General features: G+C 31.6%; 2 protein-coding genes across 6 annotated transcripts in view; both read right to left on the bottom strand.

The window, feature by feature from the left end:
* Nucleotides 1-1,631, bottom strand: part of LOC143241953 (granulin-2-like) — a 62,299-nt gene extending 60,668 nt beyond the window's left edge. Inside the window, exon 1 of one of the 3 annotated variants that reach the window (XM_076485281.1) lies at nucleotides 1,603-1,631. The gene's annotated coding sequence lies outside the window, so the exon portion shown is untranslated. The remainder of the gene's footprint in view (nucleotides 1-1,602) is intronic. The other 2 variants (XM_076485274.1, XM_076485276.1) reach the window with 2 other exon arrangements.
* The window catches only part of LOC143241960 (progranulin-like), a 95,678-nt gene that overhangs the window by 36,820 nt on the left and 41,273 nt on the right, over nucleotides 1-17,585 (bottom strand). The window contains exon 2 of one of the 3 annotated variants that reach the window (XM_076485294.1): nucleotides 1,216-1,299. The exons of the other annotated variants lie outside the window; for them this stretch is intronic. Within the exon in view, the coding sequence (XP_076341409.1) occupies nucleotides 1,216-1,273 (58 nt within the window). The 5' untranslated portion in view covers nucleotides 1,274-1,299. The remainder of the gene's footprint in view (nucleotides 1-1,215; nucleotides 1,300-17,585) is intronic. 3 annotated transcript variants of the gene reach the window in all.

The following is a 17,585-nucleotide window of genomic DNA, read 5'->3' as shown; positions in this document are numbered from 1 at the left end:
GAGTTTCTCACAAACCTAATTTTATATTTATTGTGTTTAAAATAATAACAGTCTACAATTACTGTATGTAAAACAATGCATGTTGAATATATTTTACTTTATAAACAAACTTACCCACATTAATGTCAGACTCATGGTTGAGATATGTTTGTTTTATCACTGTTTTGTGAAACTGTTTTTGATGATTTGAGGTTCGATATATTATAATAAAACAGTCTTTATCACATATACTTTTATTTATAACTTTTATTTTTCTCGTCAATTTTTAGTGACATGGAAAGCATATCAGTTAAAAATATAGACTTTAATTTTAAAACAAAAATTTTAAAGGTTTTTGTTTGTTTTTAATTTCCGTGCTCAACTCAAGATTTTCCAGCTTCGACGAGAGATGTCGCTGTCGGCGCACCACCCACTAATGCACCAACAAAGGTTGAACAGTGATGACATCTGGTAGAATCTGCTGAACAATAATGTAGTGACTGGCAACATGTTTTACCACTACAGCAACAGACGGCATTGCGATATGGGCAACAACCGAATAGAATGTTTATCACTGATCGTTTCGACTCTCCCAAGTAATATCATCATAACCTTTATTTTACTTCACACTATCAAGAGACTAAGTTAAGGAAAACAAAACTTTTAGCTGCTGTCGTGAACCAAGACCAAGTATTTTAATTACTGTGTAAACAAGTGTTTTATATCTAAAATTAATAAGAAACCTAACAAAGAGCACAACTTCTATAACCGTTTAACCCTCAATTTTAATATTATAAGATGTATAATAACATGTCTGTGATAAAAATTTTTCAATTCAACTATTTTAAAAATAAATTGTAAACAGTATAAAAATATAACTTGGCGAATTAGCTGAATTAATTATATATTATGTGCACGTCCATCTGTTAATGTATGTGATCTGTTTCTTATTTTACTTCTTGGTTCTCCGAACGATGGCGCTGTAGATGACAATAGAAACATGGAGAGACTGGTTCAACAAAATTAACTGTTTATTTTATGAAAGTTTTACCGTGTAAAACAGTTTAGTACATTTTAGTTTTATCGTGTTATATAACTTACGTTCAGGTTGATGATTTAGTAGGAAGTCGTTCATTCCACAGATTCCAACAATTCCTTTGCAGAATCAGATCACGTGATTAAATACATAATAAAGACAAACTGATGTGTAATATCAAAATTCTTTCACAAACTTACCATAAGCGTCTCCCGCTAGGACGACAAGAGAGAACAGAAGCAGGAATGCGGTCTTCATGTCCACAGTATACGAATCACAAGACACTGAAGAGATTCAAAATAAATCAAAACAATTTAATAATACAGGAACAAAACTTACAACGGAATTCCAAAAAACGAACAATTTTATTTTTGAAAAATTACAAACATGTAATTCTGTGTTGTTGTTAAACTGTCATTTCTTACAAATATCACGAATGATAATTTTAACACGATAAAAAACAGTATCTTACTTCACTTGTTATTCAGAGAAAAATGTTTTATTTTAAAGATGCTAAGAAAGTTATTACTTCTAAAGTTATAAAACAGATAATTCACACATAATGTATCAACATAAAGATATCCTACCTTCCGATGATTTTCAGTTAACTTCAAGTTTTGTCTATTGTTTCAGACAGTACTAGAAATACCGAGCTGTCCATACCTTTTATTGTAAAATGTTCACGAAAAATACGAAATGAGATTTGTCAGAAACTGTTTCACCATATCTAACTCCACCTTGATCTGAATATAAAAACTTGTATTATCCAACACTATACTAGTTCTTTCGTAATATTCCGTAGCTTTCTTAGAAGGGTTTATTTTCTCATTGTTAATTGGTTCAATATTTTTATTCCAGTTACAGGTAAACATTCCTCATGATCATGACCAGTGACACGCTAAAAATCGGGTTTCGATACTTGTCCTTGGCAAAGCAGAGTTCAACCAATACACAGATCTGACAACAAACAAACTAACCAAATAAGGTACAAATTTGTTAAAAAGGAGCTCTTTGTCTCTCTCAGAGTCGAATTGTTACGTAAAAAACAACTGTCTTCACCCAATCGTTAGATGTAGAAAACTAGACAAAAATATTTGTCTATTATAATATGTTTGTCGTGAGAGTTGTTCATTTCATGAGACGACACTTTAAGTTACAAACAAACATACAAGATGAAGAAGCCATATATAAACGTACGTTCATATTAACTTTTTTTAAAGGGTATTTAATACCTTTTATGGTCGCACAGAATTAAACTTTAAGGCTTATAAAGCTAAAATTCAAGGTTCAAACCCTTCGGTGGATACGTTGGATTACCATATGACTTGTGTTTATAAACGTTTATTAAATTTCGAGTAAACTCATTCATAGGTTATCCAAAACAGTCCCTACTTTCAGTCGAATTGGCCGTAACATTATAATTTTGATATGACGAATAGTAGAGACTATGTTCGGTAACACAATTAGAACAAAATGTGTTTCTGTATCAGTGATTCTCAAACGATTGTGCTTTTATAGTTGTGTTTCTGTATCAGTTATTCTCAAACGACTGTGTTATTATAGTGGTGTTTCTGCATCAGTGATTCTCAAACGACAGTGTTTTTATAGTGGTGTTTCTGTATCTGATTCTCTGACGATTGTGTTTTTATAGTGGTGTTTCTGTATCAGTGATTCTCAAACGACTGTGTTTTTATAGTGGTGTTTCTGTATCAGTTATTCTCAAACGACTGTGTTATTATAGTGGTGTTTCTGTGTCAATGATTCTCAAATGACTGTGATTCACTGTTGTATATTATTTCGAAAGCGTTTCTTCAGATTTCTGTACCTCCGTTTGGAACTAGAAGTATCTGTTATTTCTATTATGTTTGTTCGTGTTTCTCACACGCTATATTGATTTCACACTCAAGTGTGGTGTGGAACAACGACTCAAGTAACTTGAGACAAACACACAGCCAAGTTGTGTTCCTTCACCTTTATTACATTCTGTCCCAGGGTTTCAGTAGACATACTGATGACTTATAAGTCTAAAATCCGGATTTCGATACCTATCATGAAATAAGAACAAATAATCCATTGTGTAGCTTTGTGAAGTACAAACAAACCAACATAAGTGACAGTTGAGCTACTAACATCAGATAGTCAGTAGGTTAGACTGAACAAAGTCACAGACGTAAAGTGATCACTGTGTCTTTACTACTTTACCGGAAGATAGGTTGTCACGTTTTTGTTTTGTTTTGAATGTCGAGCAAACCTACATGAGGCTATCTGCTTTGGCCGTCCCTAAGTTAACAGTTGAAAGACCGGTAGTCATCCTCACCCACAGACATCTCGTGGGCTACTCTTTCGCCCAAAGACACATTATAACGACCCAACCTCTTAAAGGGTTTAGCGGGAGACGAATTCAATCGGACGACTCTCAGATTCTGAGTTGAGCACCCTCACTGAGCTTCAAACAAACACGAGGTGAGAGAGAAGTTTGAAATAATTGTAACCACCGAATAATACAATACATTACATATACGTGTTCAAACACTACATGTTATAAGATAGCCAAATCCAATAGTAATTATGTCAGATATCAAATTAACTATCTTAGTTTTTGTTTAGTTGTCACAGTACGAACAAGAGGTGGTGCAAATTATGAACGTAAAAATAACCATTAAAATGATCAAATAGTAAGAGATGACAAGTAAAGTATACACCGTGTTTTAAAAACAGCTGGTTTGGGTTCAGAAAATTTTTATGTAGAGGAGCGAACAACGTTTCGACCTTCTTCGGTCATCGTAAGATTCACAAAGAACGAAAGAGGTAACTGACCGATAGCTGACCACATGTTTGAAGGCGGTTGTGTAATTGAGTGTAGGAAGATAGAGCGCGTTCTTAGATGTTAGATTATATTTATTAATAGAGGTATAAAGGCGTTCCTTTATATTGGTTTATTTTGGGTTTACGTTGTTGTATAAGTAAGGCTTCTTTAATTTTGCATATGTTTATGTTTGTTTGTTTATTTAGTATTTGAGTGTTTTCTATTGTTATGTTGTGTTTGTTTGATTTGCAGTGTTCGAAAACGTGTGAATGTGACTTTTTATGTTCTTTAAATCTGGTTTCCATTTTTCTACTTGTTTCTCCAATATAGAAGTCGTGGCAGTTACCATATTGTATTTTATAAATAATGTTGGTGTGGTGTTTGTCAGTGTAGTTTTACATAGTATAGACCTCAGTTTTGTGCCTGGTTTTGAATAAATTTGGTATTAACTGGAATGTCATATTTTGTTACTAGTTTTGCCAAATGTTGGTTATTTGTCTGCTGATGTCAGGAATATATGGTATACAGCAGTATATGGTTTCGTGATTTTTTGATTCGTGAGATATATTTACTTCTGTTGGTTGATTTTGCTTTCTGTCTAGGTGTGTGCGTATAATGTTTTCTACGGTTTGTGGAGGAAACTTATTGATGTTGATGAAGTATTGTTTTATTTTGTCTAATTCATCGTTAATTTTATCTGGTGAGCATAGTTTTATGGCTGTGTTTATCTGATTTCTAAGTATGTTGAGTTTTGTTTTGTTTCATGTGCTTAGTTCCAAGGAATGTATAGTCCAGTATGGGTGATTTTCCGGTGGATTTCTGTTATAAATTGTGTATCGGTTCTTGTAATTTTAAGGTTAAGAAATGACATGTGATTGCTTTCTTCGTATTCACCTTCACACGTTTTCGAACACTGAAAATCAAATAAACACAACATAACCATAGAAAACACCCAAACTTTAAATAAAGAAACAAACAAATTAAAGAACCCTTACTAATACAACAACCCCCAGCAAACGAACCATTTTTACATATATATTTTTCTCGTCATCACTGATTATAAACCGTATTGTTTATAACAACAAATATTCAGATTTCATCACACATCAAACTAGGTAACTTTCCACGATTCATCCAACTTAATTTCGACTGGAACAGTTGAACGAAATATATATTTTGTTGTTAAGTAACTTTACTTCTAAACATGCATAGACTGCCACGTGTCAGAGACTGAAATAATTCAACAACAGTGAGTCATGTGCGGTATAATTCAGCTGAGGATATACGCTGCCAGAGGTGCTAGAATCTATTGGGACCTATTTTAGGTCAGGATAAAAGTGCGCATGTTCTTACACTCCTAAAAGGATAACACATTTCTTCTAAATGCGACAGCGTGTGTTGAAAGTGGTCAGTTGTTTTACCGACACGGTCCTGTGTTCTTCAAAATTAATGAAACATGTAAAATAAAACGTACCTGCCTTCATGTTAGAGTTTAGGTATGACAGCTCTCACCTTTAACGCTCAGCACGCAGTAGAAGTGACGGCAGAATAGGAGAAGGAGAGCCTTACAGAGCACTTGTGGTATTCTATGTTGCACTATCTTACCTTTCTGGTAATGACCCATAAGTAACAGGCGGCCCAAAGAGGAAACAAACGACTAAGTAAAAACATAATGCAAGGAAAGTAAAAAAGCATTTTGCATTTATTTGATTTAATCAACAGACGACCAGATAGGAAAAACATAGCACTTTTATTAGGCCTATCTTTAGATGAGTCTAGATGTGTGTGAAACCTGTCTTTAAATTATTTATACATCAAACTCCTAAACTGTGTTCCAAGCTCAGAGAAGTTAGTATTATACAAGCGAATGTATAATGCTATCCTCTCAAAACACATGCACTACAAACATCACTAACCTGTCAGTGAAAATATCGCTACCAACCTTTATAAAAGGAATTATTTTTTACAATAGCCATTCGTAAGAGAAAGCTTCTGTAATATTGTAGAGAAATGACTTATGAAATAATTAACTAGAGTGAAAGAAAATTACCAATATTATTTCTAAACCAACGTTTTCACGTTAAGAACTTCACAATCGACTAGAAACTTCCACGTGTGATCACGTTTCTAAAATAACTTGAAATGCTAAACTTACTAAGAAAAGAAAGTGAGAAATAACAGTTATGAATTTACATACCACGAGTGTGCGCAGTTTAGAGTATTCAGGAATTTATTTTGAAGAAATTCGTAAACCTGTTTCGCTAATTTTTAATGCATTTTACATAAAACAGAAACTAAAATATACTAAAGTCAAGTAAGTACAAGCTCTTGAGCGAAGTAAACAGGTGTGGACTGGACTAACGAAATATCTGGGGAAATCCTGGTGGGTTCCCTTGGAAAAGTACATTGTTTTGTTATTTTTATGAAAACTTTGTTCCAGCTTTCTTGACTGCAAACTTCTAGAGTCCAGTTAACCCTAAAGGTAAAAATATGAAGAAATTAGTGAGAAACAATTTCTTGAAAGGTATACAATATTTTTAACACATTCAACTAATAGCATGTATTATGTGATACAACTCAACATAAATGAATTGCTCTATGATGTATAAGGGATCAGAAAACATAACATTATACACGAAAAAGTATATTCACGAAATGTGTCAGTTCTAAATGTTGGAATGCAAGAAACAAAGTTAACATTAAATTGGTTTTTCAAAAGCGTGTGTTTTGTTATTCTTCATATAACAAAGCCACATCGGGCTATATGATGTGTCCAGATACCGAACCCTGACTTTCGCGTCGTAAATGTTTAGACTTACTGCTATACCAGAGGGGAACTTTCAAAACAGAACAAAACAAAATATTCCCGAAACGATCTACTTTTCGCATTATTAATTAACGAAAATTAAGTGATGAAGTTACAGTATTGTTTATTCGTGACGTTAAGTGATGAAGTTACAGTATTGTTTATTCGTGACGTTAAGTGATGAAGGTACAGTATAGTTTATTCGTGACGTCAAGTGATGAATTTGCAGTATTGTTTATTCGTGACGTCAAGTGATGAAGTTACAGTATTGTTCTTTCGTGACGTCAAGTGATGAATTTGCAGTATTGTTTATTCGTGACGTTAAGTGATGAAGCTACAGTATTGTTTATTCATGACAAGATAGTAAGAGAAAATTTATATATATCTTTTGTTGAATTTTGGATCTTGTAATTTAAACGAAAAGTAAGTAATCAACAATATTTCTCGTCATCTCTTGAGATAGTGTTATTTTTTCACTACTTCTATAACGCTCCATGGCTCCAAATTTACTTTTGTACCAAATCCAGTTTTAGTTAGGGTTCTGTCGATTTTCAAACTTCCATGATCTCTAACGCTCACCCCTATTGGCTCAGCGGTAAGTATACAGGATTACAATGCAAAAAAATCAGGTTTAGAAACTTAAGATAAGAAAAGCACAGATAGCCCGGTGTAAATGATCAACAAACAACCGAAATATCTCAGATCCAAGGATTTCATAACAAATTTAATCATACACCTGACGTTGAGCTGTAAATAAAAACAACTTTTGTTTATAAAAGAAATGAAATAAATTAGAAATAATTCACGTAATAAACACTAAATTAATCTATTTCATATAACTTAAATATTAACAAATTATTATTTTAAATAATTTTACTGGACAAGGTGTTTAATTAAAATTATGGGAAACAAAAGTGCTTCTGAACACAAACATTTTGTTATTATTTTGAGCTCTCACAAATATCCGTAAAAACAATCAATTTCTGACGTTTTCAAATATTCAAACAAAATTGAAAATGCCGGCACTTTTGGGAATGTGAGCGTTCAATCAGGTTTTTGGAAAATATTTAAATTTTTCTAGATATAGCCATTTTTAGTGTTACTAGAGCACTCAAAACGATGATCGAAGATAATGAATTTTAATTTTTCTGAACATTATTTCTATGTTTAAATGGCGATGTCTATTTTTATTTGATTCTGTGTGTGTGTTAAGGTGTTTGTTTAAGAATCTGTCAACACAAAAGTATTTCTGTTAACGGTCATTGATCGTTCTTATATATGCGGGAGAAAATATCAAGCTGTACCGTGGGAGCCTTTCAGAATTGAATTTACTTATGTTTTACTAGTAAACAAAAAAAAGAGAGTGCTTATGTGATAACTGTGAGCTTTTCTATGTCTTCCTTTTAACTAGCCACTAACAAACATTACTTTGTGTTAATATAACATCATGAGTTATAGCTTGTATTTATAAGAATATACTTACAGGTCTCTGTGGATGACGTCAACAAAGGAATACTTCCGGTAAGCGTGACATTTTGATCCATGGTTCGATAAATTTTGTTTGTTTGTTTGTTTGAAAATTTCGCACAAAGCTACTCGAGGGCTATCTGTGCTAGCCGTCCCTAATTTAGCAGTGTAAGACTAGAGGGAAGGCAACTAGTCATCACCACCCACCGCCAACTCTTGGGCTACTCTTTTACCAACGAATAGTGGGATTGACCGTCACATTATACGCCCCCACGGCTGGTAGGGCGAGCATGTTTAGCGCGACGCAGGCACGAACCCGCGACCGTCGGATTACGAGTCGCACGCATTACGCGCTAGGCCATGCCGGGCCCGGTTCGATAAATAAATGAAATGGTAAAGTCTCATTATGACTTGAATTTTGGCTATCTTTTTGTGTTCTCTGTAAAATAAAACTAAAAAAAAACAACTTCTTTTGAACTTTGTAGTTCTACCAGTAAAAAGTTAACTTCTTTCCATACAACTTACAAAATTTTAAGCTTATTTACCACGTTAAAATGTTGATATATTGAATTTTTTGTTTATTATGACTAACCCTAATTATTAAGTTATATAAAGTTTTTACGTCCAACTTTATATCTTTTCTCACTCTGTACAATAGAATTAGAAAATCTGTCATCGGGAACCGTAATTGTGGACTTCCAATACATTAAGTGCAAAACATTTAGCATTATTCACTTCTCATTCAACAATAAGAAAAGTCACAAAATATACTTCGGTTTGGATCTGGTAAGTACGACTGTAATGTAACTAACATTTACTTTGAGTTGTGGTCTTGTAATCCAGAATTACAATAAGACATAAACAATATTAGCACGAGAACAACATATAAAAACAAATGTTTAGTTTCTTATTCAAACACAATCTTTACCATTACTACTGTACCATTAGGTAATTCAGAAATATAATGATTGAATCACCACCAATCAAAAGCCAAGATCAAATTCAACTAAGACATGTACCAGTCTGATGTCGAAGATTTCTACGATTTTTAAAGAATGATATTGTTTTGTTTTTATTTGTGATTTTCGTGACATAAATACTTGAATCAGCAAAGTAAAAAGTTGATGTAACTGGGAAACACCTCAGAACATTTTCTCATAATATTTAGTGTTAACAATATTAATCTCAGCTATTGTTAATTACCTAAACAGAGTTGAACTGATAAGTATTGATATGATGTGACTAAAATGTGCTGCCATCTAGTGGTCATGATGTAGGAATTATTACATTGATGTTTCTTCACTCTTATTATTATTGTAATAGCTATGTTTCATGTTTTAATGAAAGTATAAACACGTGGATAAAATGAAGTATATTAGACCATTTGGATCGATCATCTAATAATTTATATATTAGTTATTAAACTGTATATACACTGTAAATAATTGTTTATATAACGCATGTAGCTGTTGTTTGGACTGCTTACACTACTAGTTAAGACAGGTGTTTTTCCTCATAACTTCATTTCTAATTTATTTACTATGATGGATGTAGAGTATAAGTCGTTATCTATTTATCTAACCAAAACATTTGCTCCATATAATAAATAGAAAAATAATAAGCATTTATACTCTCACAGTTAGAAAAACAGTTATGATATATATATACAACAACCATTACTCTATAATATAATTCAGTTTTAAATAAAAGATCCTTCACCATGGCTATACACAAGAATCTGGTTACATTGATCCTAAAGTAATTTTAAATTTAGACCAGTTCTTAACAAACTGGTACTTTTTTTAACATAGAGTAGAACTTTTATTTTATGAAAGTTTTACCGTTTATATCAATCAATCTCATGAAAAGTTTGAGTTGGTTATATTGAATCATTTTAATGTAATCAGTAGTATACCTGTTAGTGACATGAATATATTTAAACATTACTACTTACTAACACAAACAGTTGTTGTAGGACAGAGTATCTTATTGTAACTGTTTAATAAGTTACAATAATTAACTTGATACCATCTTTATTCTTAGTGTTAAATAATTTACATCAGTAGTTTACTTCATACCATCTTTATTGTGAGTGTTTAATAATTTACATCATCAGTTAACTTGATACCATCTTTATTGTAAGTGTTTAATAATTTACATCAGTAGTTAACTTGATACCATTTTAACTCTAAGTGTTTAATAATTTACATCAGTAGTTAACTTGATACCATATTCACAGGTAGTGTTTAATAATTTACATCAGTAGTTAACTTGATACCATATTTGTTCTGTTTAATAATTTACATCAGTAGTTAACTTGATACCATCTTCACTGTTAGTGTTTAATAATTTACATCAGTAGTTAACATAATACCATCTTTACTGTAAGTGTTAAATAATTTACATCAGTAGTTAACTTGATACCATCTGCACTGTTAAAGTTTAATAATTTACATCAGTAGTTAACTTAATACCATCTTCACTGTAAGTGTTTAATAAATTACATCAGTAGTTAACTTGATACCATCTTTACTGTAAGTGTTTAATAATTTACATCAGTAGTTAACTTAATACCATCTTCACTGTAAGTGTTTAATAATTTACATCAGTAGTTAACATGACACCATCTTTATTGCAAGTTTGTAATAAATAACAGAAGTCAACATAATCTCATCTTTATTGTAAGTGTTTATTAATTTACAGCCCAGTCACTAGGTTGTTGTTTGTTTTATTTGTTTGAAAGTTGTCTGTACAAACAACTTGCTTTGGTAGTTTATGTATCAAGTTTTATTTAAATTAAAATAGGTTACCTGTGTGTTTTTAACAGTGGTTTACCACTAGAGTTCTGTTTTTAGGATATTTATTTATTTAAATGTGGTTTACCACAAGAGTTCTGTTTTTAGGATATTTATCTATTTAACAGTGGTTTACCACTAGAGTTCTGTTTTTAGGATATTTATCTATTTAACAGTGGTTTACCACTAGAGTTCTGTTTTTAGGATATTTATCTATTTAACAGTGGTTTACCACTAGAGTTCTGTTTTTAGGATATTTATCTATTTAACAGTGGTTTACCACTAGAGTTCTGTTTTTAGGATATTTATCTATTTACCAGTGGTTTACCACTACAGTTCTATTTTTAGGATATTTATCCTTTTTGGTTTAACAGTGGTTTACCACTAGAGTTCTGTTTTTAGGATATTTATCTATTTACCAGTGGTTTACCACTACAGTTCTGTTTTTAGGATATTTATCTATTTAACAGTGGTTTACCACTAGAGTTCTGTTTTTAGGATATTTATCTATTTACCAGTGGTTTACCACTAGAGTTCTGTTTTTAGGATATTTATCTATTTACCAGTGGTTTACCACTAGAGTTCTGTTTTTAGGATATTTATCTATTTAACAGTGGTTTACCACTAGAGTTCTGTTTTTAGGATATTTATCTATTTAACAGTGGTTTACCACTAGAGTTCTGTTTTTAGGATATTTATCTATTTAACAGTGGTTTACCACTAGAGTTCTGTTTTTAGGATATTTATCTATTTATCAGTGGTTTACCATTAGAGTTCTGTTTTTAGGATATTTATCTATTTAACAGTGGTTTACCACTAGAGTTCTGTTTTTAGGATATTTATCTATTTAACAGTGGTTTACCACTAGAGTTCTGTTTTTAGGATATTTATCTATTTACCAGTGGTTTACCACTACAGTTCTGTTTTTAGGATATTTATCCTTTTAACAGTGGTTTACCACTGGAGTTCTGTTTTTAGGATATTTATCTATTTACCAGTGGTTTACCACTACAGTTCTGTTTTTAGGATATTTATCTATTTAACAGTGGTTTACCACTAAGTTCTGTTTTTTAGGATATTTATCTATTTAACAGTGGTTTACCACTAGAGTTCTGTTTTTTAGGATATTTATCTATTTACCAGTGGTTTACCACTAGAGTTCTGTTTTTAGGATATTTATCTATTTAACAGTGGTTTACCACTAGAGTTCTGTTTTTAGGATATTTATCTATTTAACAGTGGTTTACCACTAGAGTTCTGTTTTTAGGATATTTATCTATTTAACAGTGGTTTACCACTAGAGTTCTGTTTTAGGATATTTATCTATTTAACAGTGGTTTACCACTACAGTTCTGTTTTTAGGATATTTATCTATTTAACAGTGGTTTACCACTAGAGTTCTGTTTTTAGGATATTTATCTATTTACCAGTGGTTTACCACTAGAGTTCTGTTTTTAGGATATTTATCTATTTAACAGTGGTTTACCACTAGAGTTCTGTTTTTAGGATATTTATCTATTTAACAGTGGTTTACCACTAGAGTTCTGTTTTTAGGATATTTATCTATTTACCAGTGGTTTACCACTACAGTTCTGTTTTTAGGATATTTATCTATTTAACAGTGGTTTACCACTAAAGTTCTTTTTTTAGGACATTTATCTATTTACCAGTGGTTTACCACTACAGTTCTGTTTTTAGGACATCTATCTATTTAACAGTGGTTTACCACTAAAGTTCTGTTTTTAGGATATTTATCTATTTAACAGTGGTTTACCACTAGAGTTCTGTTTTTAGGATATTTATCTATTTACCAGTGGTTTACCACTAGAGTTCTGTTTTTAGGATATTTATCTATTTAACAGTGGTTTACCACAAGAGTTCTGTTTTTAGGATATTTATCTATTTAACAGTGGTTTACCACTAGAGTTCTGTTTTAGGATATTTATCTATTTACCAGTGGTTTACCACTAGAGTTCTGTTTTTAGGATATTTATCCTTTTTAACAGTGGTTTACCACTAGAGTTCTGTTTTTAGGATATTTATCTATTTACCAGTGGTTTACCACTACAGTTCTGTTTTTAGGATATTTATCCTTTTTAACAGTGGTTTACCACTACAGTTCTGTTTTTAGGATATTTATCCTTTTTAACAGTGGTTTACCACTAGAGTTCTGTTTTTAGGATATTTATCTATTTACCAGTGGTTTACCACTAGAGTTCTGTTTTTAGGATATTTATCTTTTTAACAGTGGTTTACCACAAGAGTTCTGTTTTTAGGATATTTATCTATTTACCAGTGGTTTACCACTACAGTTCTGTTTTTTAGGATATTTATCCTTTTTAACAGTGGTTTACCACTAGAGTTCTGTTTTTTAGGATATTTATCTATTTACCAGTGGTTTACCACTACAGTTCTGTTTTTAGGATATTTATCCTTTTTAACAGTGGTTTACCACTGGAGTTCTGTTTTTAGGATATTTATCTATTTACCAGTGGTTTACCACTAGAGTTCTGTTTTTAGGATATTTATCCTTTTTAACAGTGGTTTACCACAAGAGTTCTGTTTTTAGGATATTTATCTATTTACCAGTGGTTTACCACTAGAGTTCTGTTTTTAGGATATTTATCTATTTACCAGTGGTTTACCACTACAGTTCTGTTTTTAGGATATTTATCCTTTTTAACAGTGGTTTACCACTAGAGTTCTGTTTTTAGGATATTTATCTATTTACCAGTGGTTTACCACTACAGTTCTGTTTTTAGGATATTTATCTATTTACCAGTGGTTTACCACAAGAGTTCTGTTTTTAGGATATTTATCTATTTACCAGTGGTTTACCACTAGAGTTCTGTTTTTAGGATATTTATCTATTTACCAGTGGTTTACCACTACAGTTCTGTTTTTAGGATATTTATCTATTTACCAGTGGTTTACCACTAGAGTTCTGTTTTTAGGATATTTATCTATTTACCAGTGGTTTACCACTACAGTTCTGTTTTTAGGATATTTATCTATTTACCAGTGGTTTACCACAAGAGTTCTGTTTTAGGATATTTATCCTTTTAACAGTGGTTTACCACAAGAGTTCTGTTTTTAGGATATTTATCTATTTACCAGTGGTTTACCACAAGAGTTCTGTTTTTAGGATATTTATCCTTTTTAACAGTGGTTTACCACTGGAGTTCTGTTTTTAGGATATTTATCTATTTACCAGTGGTTTACCACAAGAGTTCTGTTTTAGGATATTTATCCTTTTTTCTGTTTTAGGAACAGTGGTTTACCACTGGAGTTCTGTTTTTAGGATATTTATCTATTTACCAGTGGTTTACCACAAGAGTTCTGTTTTTAGATATTTATCCTTTTTAACAGTGGTTTACCACTACAGTTCTGTTTTTAGGATATTTATCTATTTACCAGTGGTTTACCACAAGAGTTCTGTTTTTAGGATATTTATCCTTTTTAACAGTGGTTTACCACTGGAGTTCTGTTTTTAGGATATTTATCTATTTACCAGTGGTTTACCACAAGAGTTCTGTTTTTAGGATATTTATCCTTTTTAACAGTGGTTTACCACTACAGTTCTGTTTTTAGGATATTTATCTATTTACCAGTGGTTTACCACAAGAGTTCTGTTTTTAGGATATTTATCTATTTACCAGTGGTTTACCACTAGAGTTCTGTTTTTAGGATATTTATCCTTTTTAACAGTGGTTTACCACTAGAGTTCTGTTTTTAGGATATTTATCTATTTACCAGTGGTTTACCACAAGAGTTCTGTTTTAGGATATTTATCTATTTACCAGTGGTTTACCACTACAGTTCTGTTTTTAGGATATTTATCCTTTTAACAGTGGTTTACCACTAGAGTTCTGTTTTTAGGATATTTATCTATTTACCAGTGGTTTACCACAAGAGTTCTGTTTTTAGGATATTTATCTATTTACCAGTGGTTTACCACTAGAGTTCTGTTTTTAGGATATTTATCTATTTACCAGTGGTTTACCACTACAGTTCTGTTTTTAGGATATTTATCTATTTACCAGTGGTTTACCACAAGAGTTCTGTTTTTAGGATATTTATCCTTTTTAACAGTGGTTTACCACAAGAGTTCTGTTTTTAGGACATTTATCTATTTACCAGTGGTTTACCACAAGAGTTCTGTTTTTAGGATATTTATCTATTTAACAGTGGTTTACCACTAGAGTTCTGTTTTTAGGATATTTATCATTTACCAGTGGTTTACCACTACAGTTCTGTTTTTTAGGATATTTATCTATTTACCAGTGGTTTACCACTACAGTTCTGTTTTTAGGATATTTATCCTTTTTTTAACAGTGGTTTACCACTGGAGTTCTGTTTTAGGATATTTATCTATTTACCAGTGGTTTACCACTAGAGTTCTGTTTTTAGGATATTTATCTATTTACCAGTGGTTTACCACAAGAGTTCTGTTTTTTAGGATATTTATCCTTTTACCAGTGGTTTACCACAGAGTTCTGTTTTTAGGATATTTATCTATTTACCAGTGGTTTACCACTACAGTTCTGTTTTTAGGATATTTATCTATTTACCAGTGGTTTACCACTAGAGTTCTGTTTTTAGGATATTTATCTATTTACCAGTGGTTTACCACTACAGTTCTGTTTTTAGGATATTTATCCTTTTTTAACAGTGGTTTACCACTGGAGTTCTGTTTTTAGGATATTTATCTATTTACCAGTGGTTTACCACTGGAGTTCTGTTTTAGGATATTTATCTATTTACCAGTGGTTTACCACTAGAGTTCTGTTTTTAGGATATTTATCTATTTACCAGTGGTTTACCACTAGAGTTCTGTTTTTAGGATATTTATCCTTTTTAACAGTGGTTTACCACAAGAGTTCTGTTTTAGGACATTTATCTATTTACCAGTGGTTTACCACAAGAGTTCTGTTTTTAGGATATTTATCTATTTACCAGTGGTTTACCACTACAGTTCTGTTTTTAGGATATTTATCTATTTACCAGTGGTTTACCACTACAGTTCTGTTTTTAGGATATTTATCCTTTTTAACAGTGGTTTACCACAAGAGTTCTGTTTTTAGGACATTTATCTATTTACCAGTGGTTTACCACTACAGTTCTGTTTTTAGGATATTTATCCTTTTAACAGTGGTTTACCACTGGAGTTCTGTTTTTAGGAGTTCTGTTTTTAGGATATTTATCTATTTTAAGTGGTTTACCACTACAGTTCTGTTTTTAGGATATTTATCTATTTACCAGTGGTTTACCACAAGAGTTCTGTTTTAGGATATTTATCCTTTTTAACAGTGGTTTACCACAAGAGTTCTGTTTTTAGGATATTTATCTATTTACCAGTGGTTTACCACTGGAGTTCTGTTTTTAGGATAGGATATTTATCTATTTACCAGTGGTTTACCACTACAGTTCTGTTTTTAGGATATTTATCCTTTTTAACAGTGGTTTACACACTGGAGTTCTGTTTTAGGATATTTATCTATTTACCAGTGGTTTACCACAAGAGTTCTGTTTTTAGGATATTTATCCCTTTTTTTACAGTGGTTTACCACAAGAGTTCTGTTTTTAGGATATTTATCTATTTACCAGTGGTTTACCACTAGAGTTCTGTTTTAGGATATTTATCTATTTTACCAGTGGTTTACCACTAGAGTTCTGTTTTTAGGATATTTATCTATTTACCAGTGGTTTACCACTAGAGTTCTGTTTTTAGGATATTTATCCTTTTAACAGTGGTTTACCACTAGAGTTCTGTTTTTAGGATATTTATCTATTTACCAGTGGTTTACCACTACAGTTCTGTTTTTAGGATATTTATCCTTTTTAACAGTGGTTTACCACTGGAGTTCTGTTTTTAGGACATTTATCTATTTACCAGTGGTTTACCACTAGAGTTCTGTTTTTAGGATATTTATCCTTTTTTAACAGTGGTTTACCACAAGAGTTCTGTTTTTAGGATATTTATCTATTTACCAGTGGTTTACCACTAGAGTTCTGTTTTTAGGATATTTATCTATTTACCAGTGGTTTACCACTACAGTTCTGTTTTTTTTAGATATTTATCTATTTACCAGTGGTTTACCACTACAGTTCTGTTTTTAGGATATTTATCCTTTTAACAGTGGTTTACCACTGGAGTTCTGTTTTAGGATATTTATCTATTTACCAGTGGTTTACCACTACAGTTCTGTTTTTAGGATATTTATCTATTTACCAGTGGTTTACCACAAGAGTTCTGTTTTTAGGATATTTATCTATTTACCAGTGGTTTACCACTACAGTTCTGTTTTTAGGATATTTATCTATTTACCAGTGGTTTACCACTACAGTTCTGTTTTTAGGATATTTATCTATTTACCAGTGGTTTACCACTAGAGTTCTGTTTTTAGGATATTTATCTATTTACCAGTGGTTTACCACTACAGTTCTGTTTTTAGGATATTTATCCTTTTAACAGTGGTTTACCACTGGAGTTCTGTTTTTAGGATATTTATCTATTTACCAGTGGTTTACCACAAGAGTTCTGTTTTAGGATATTTATCCTTTTTAACAGTGGTTTACCACTAGAGTTCTGTTTTTAGGATATTTATCTATTTACCAGTGGTTTACCACAAGAGTTCTGTTTTTAGGATATTTATCCTTTTTAACAGTGGTTTACCACTGGAGTTCTGTTTTAGG

The sequence above is a fragment of the Tachypleus tridentatus genome, unplaced genomic scaffold (assembly GCF_004210375.1).
Source record: "Tachypleus tridentatus isolate NWPU-2018 unplaced genomic scaffold, ASM421037v1 Hic_cluster_1, whole genome shotgun sequence".
Classification (NCBI taxonomy): domain Eukaryota; kingdom Metazoa; phylum Arthropoda; class Merostomata; order Xiphosura; family Limulidae; genus Tachypleus; species Tachypleus tridentatus.
The sequence above is the reverse complement of the archived record's forward strand: the minus strand, read 5'-3'. Positions and strand labels throughout refer to the sequence as shown.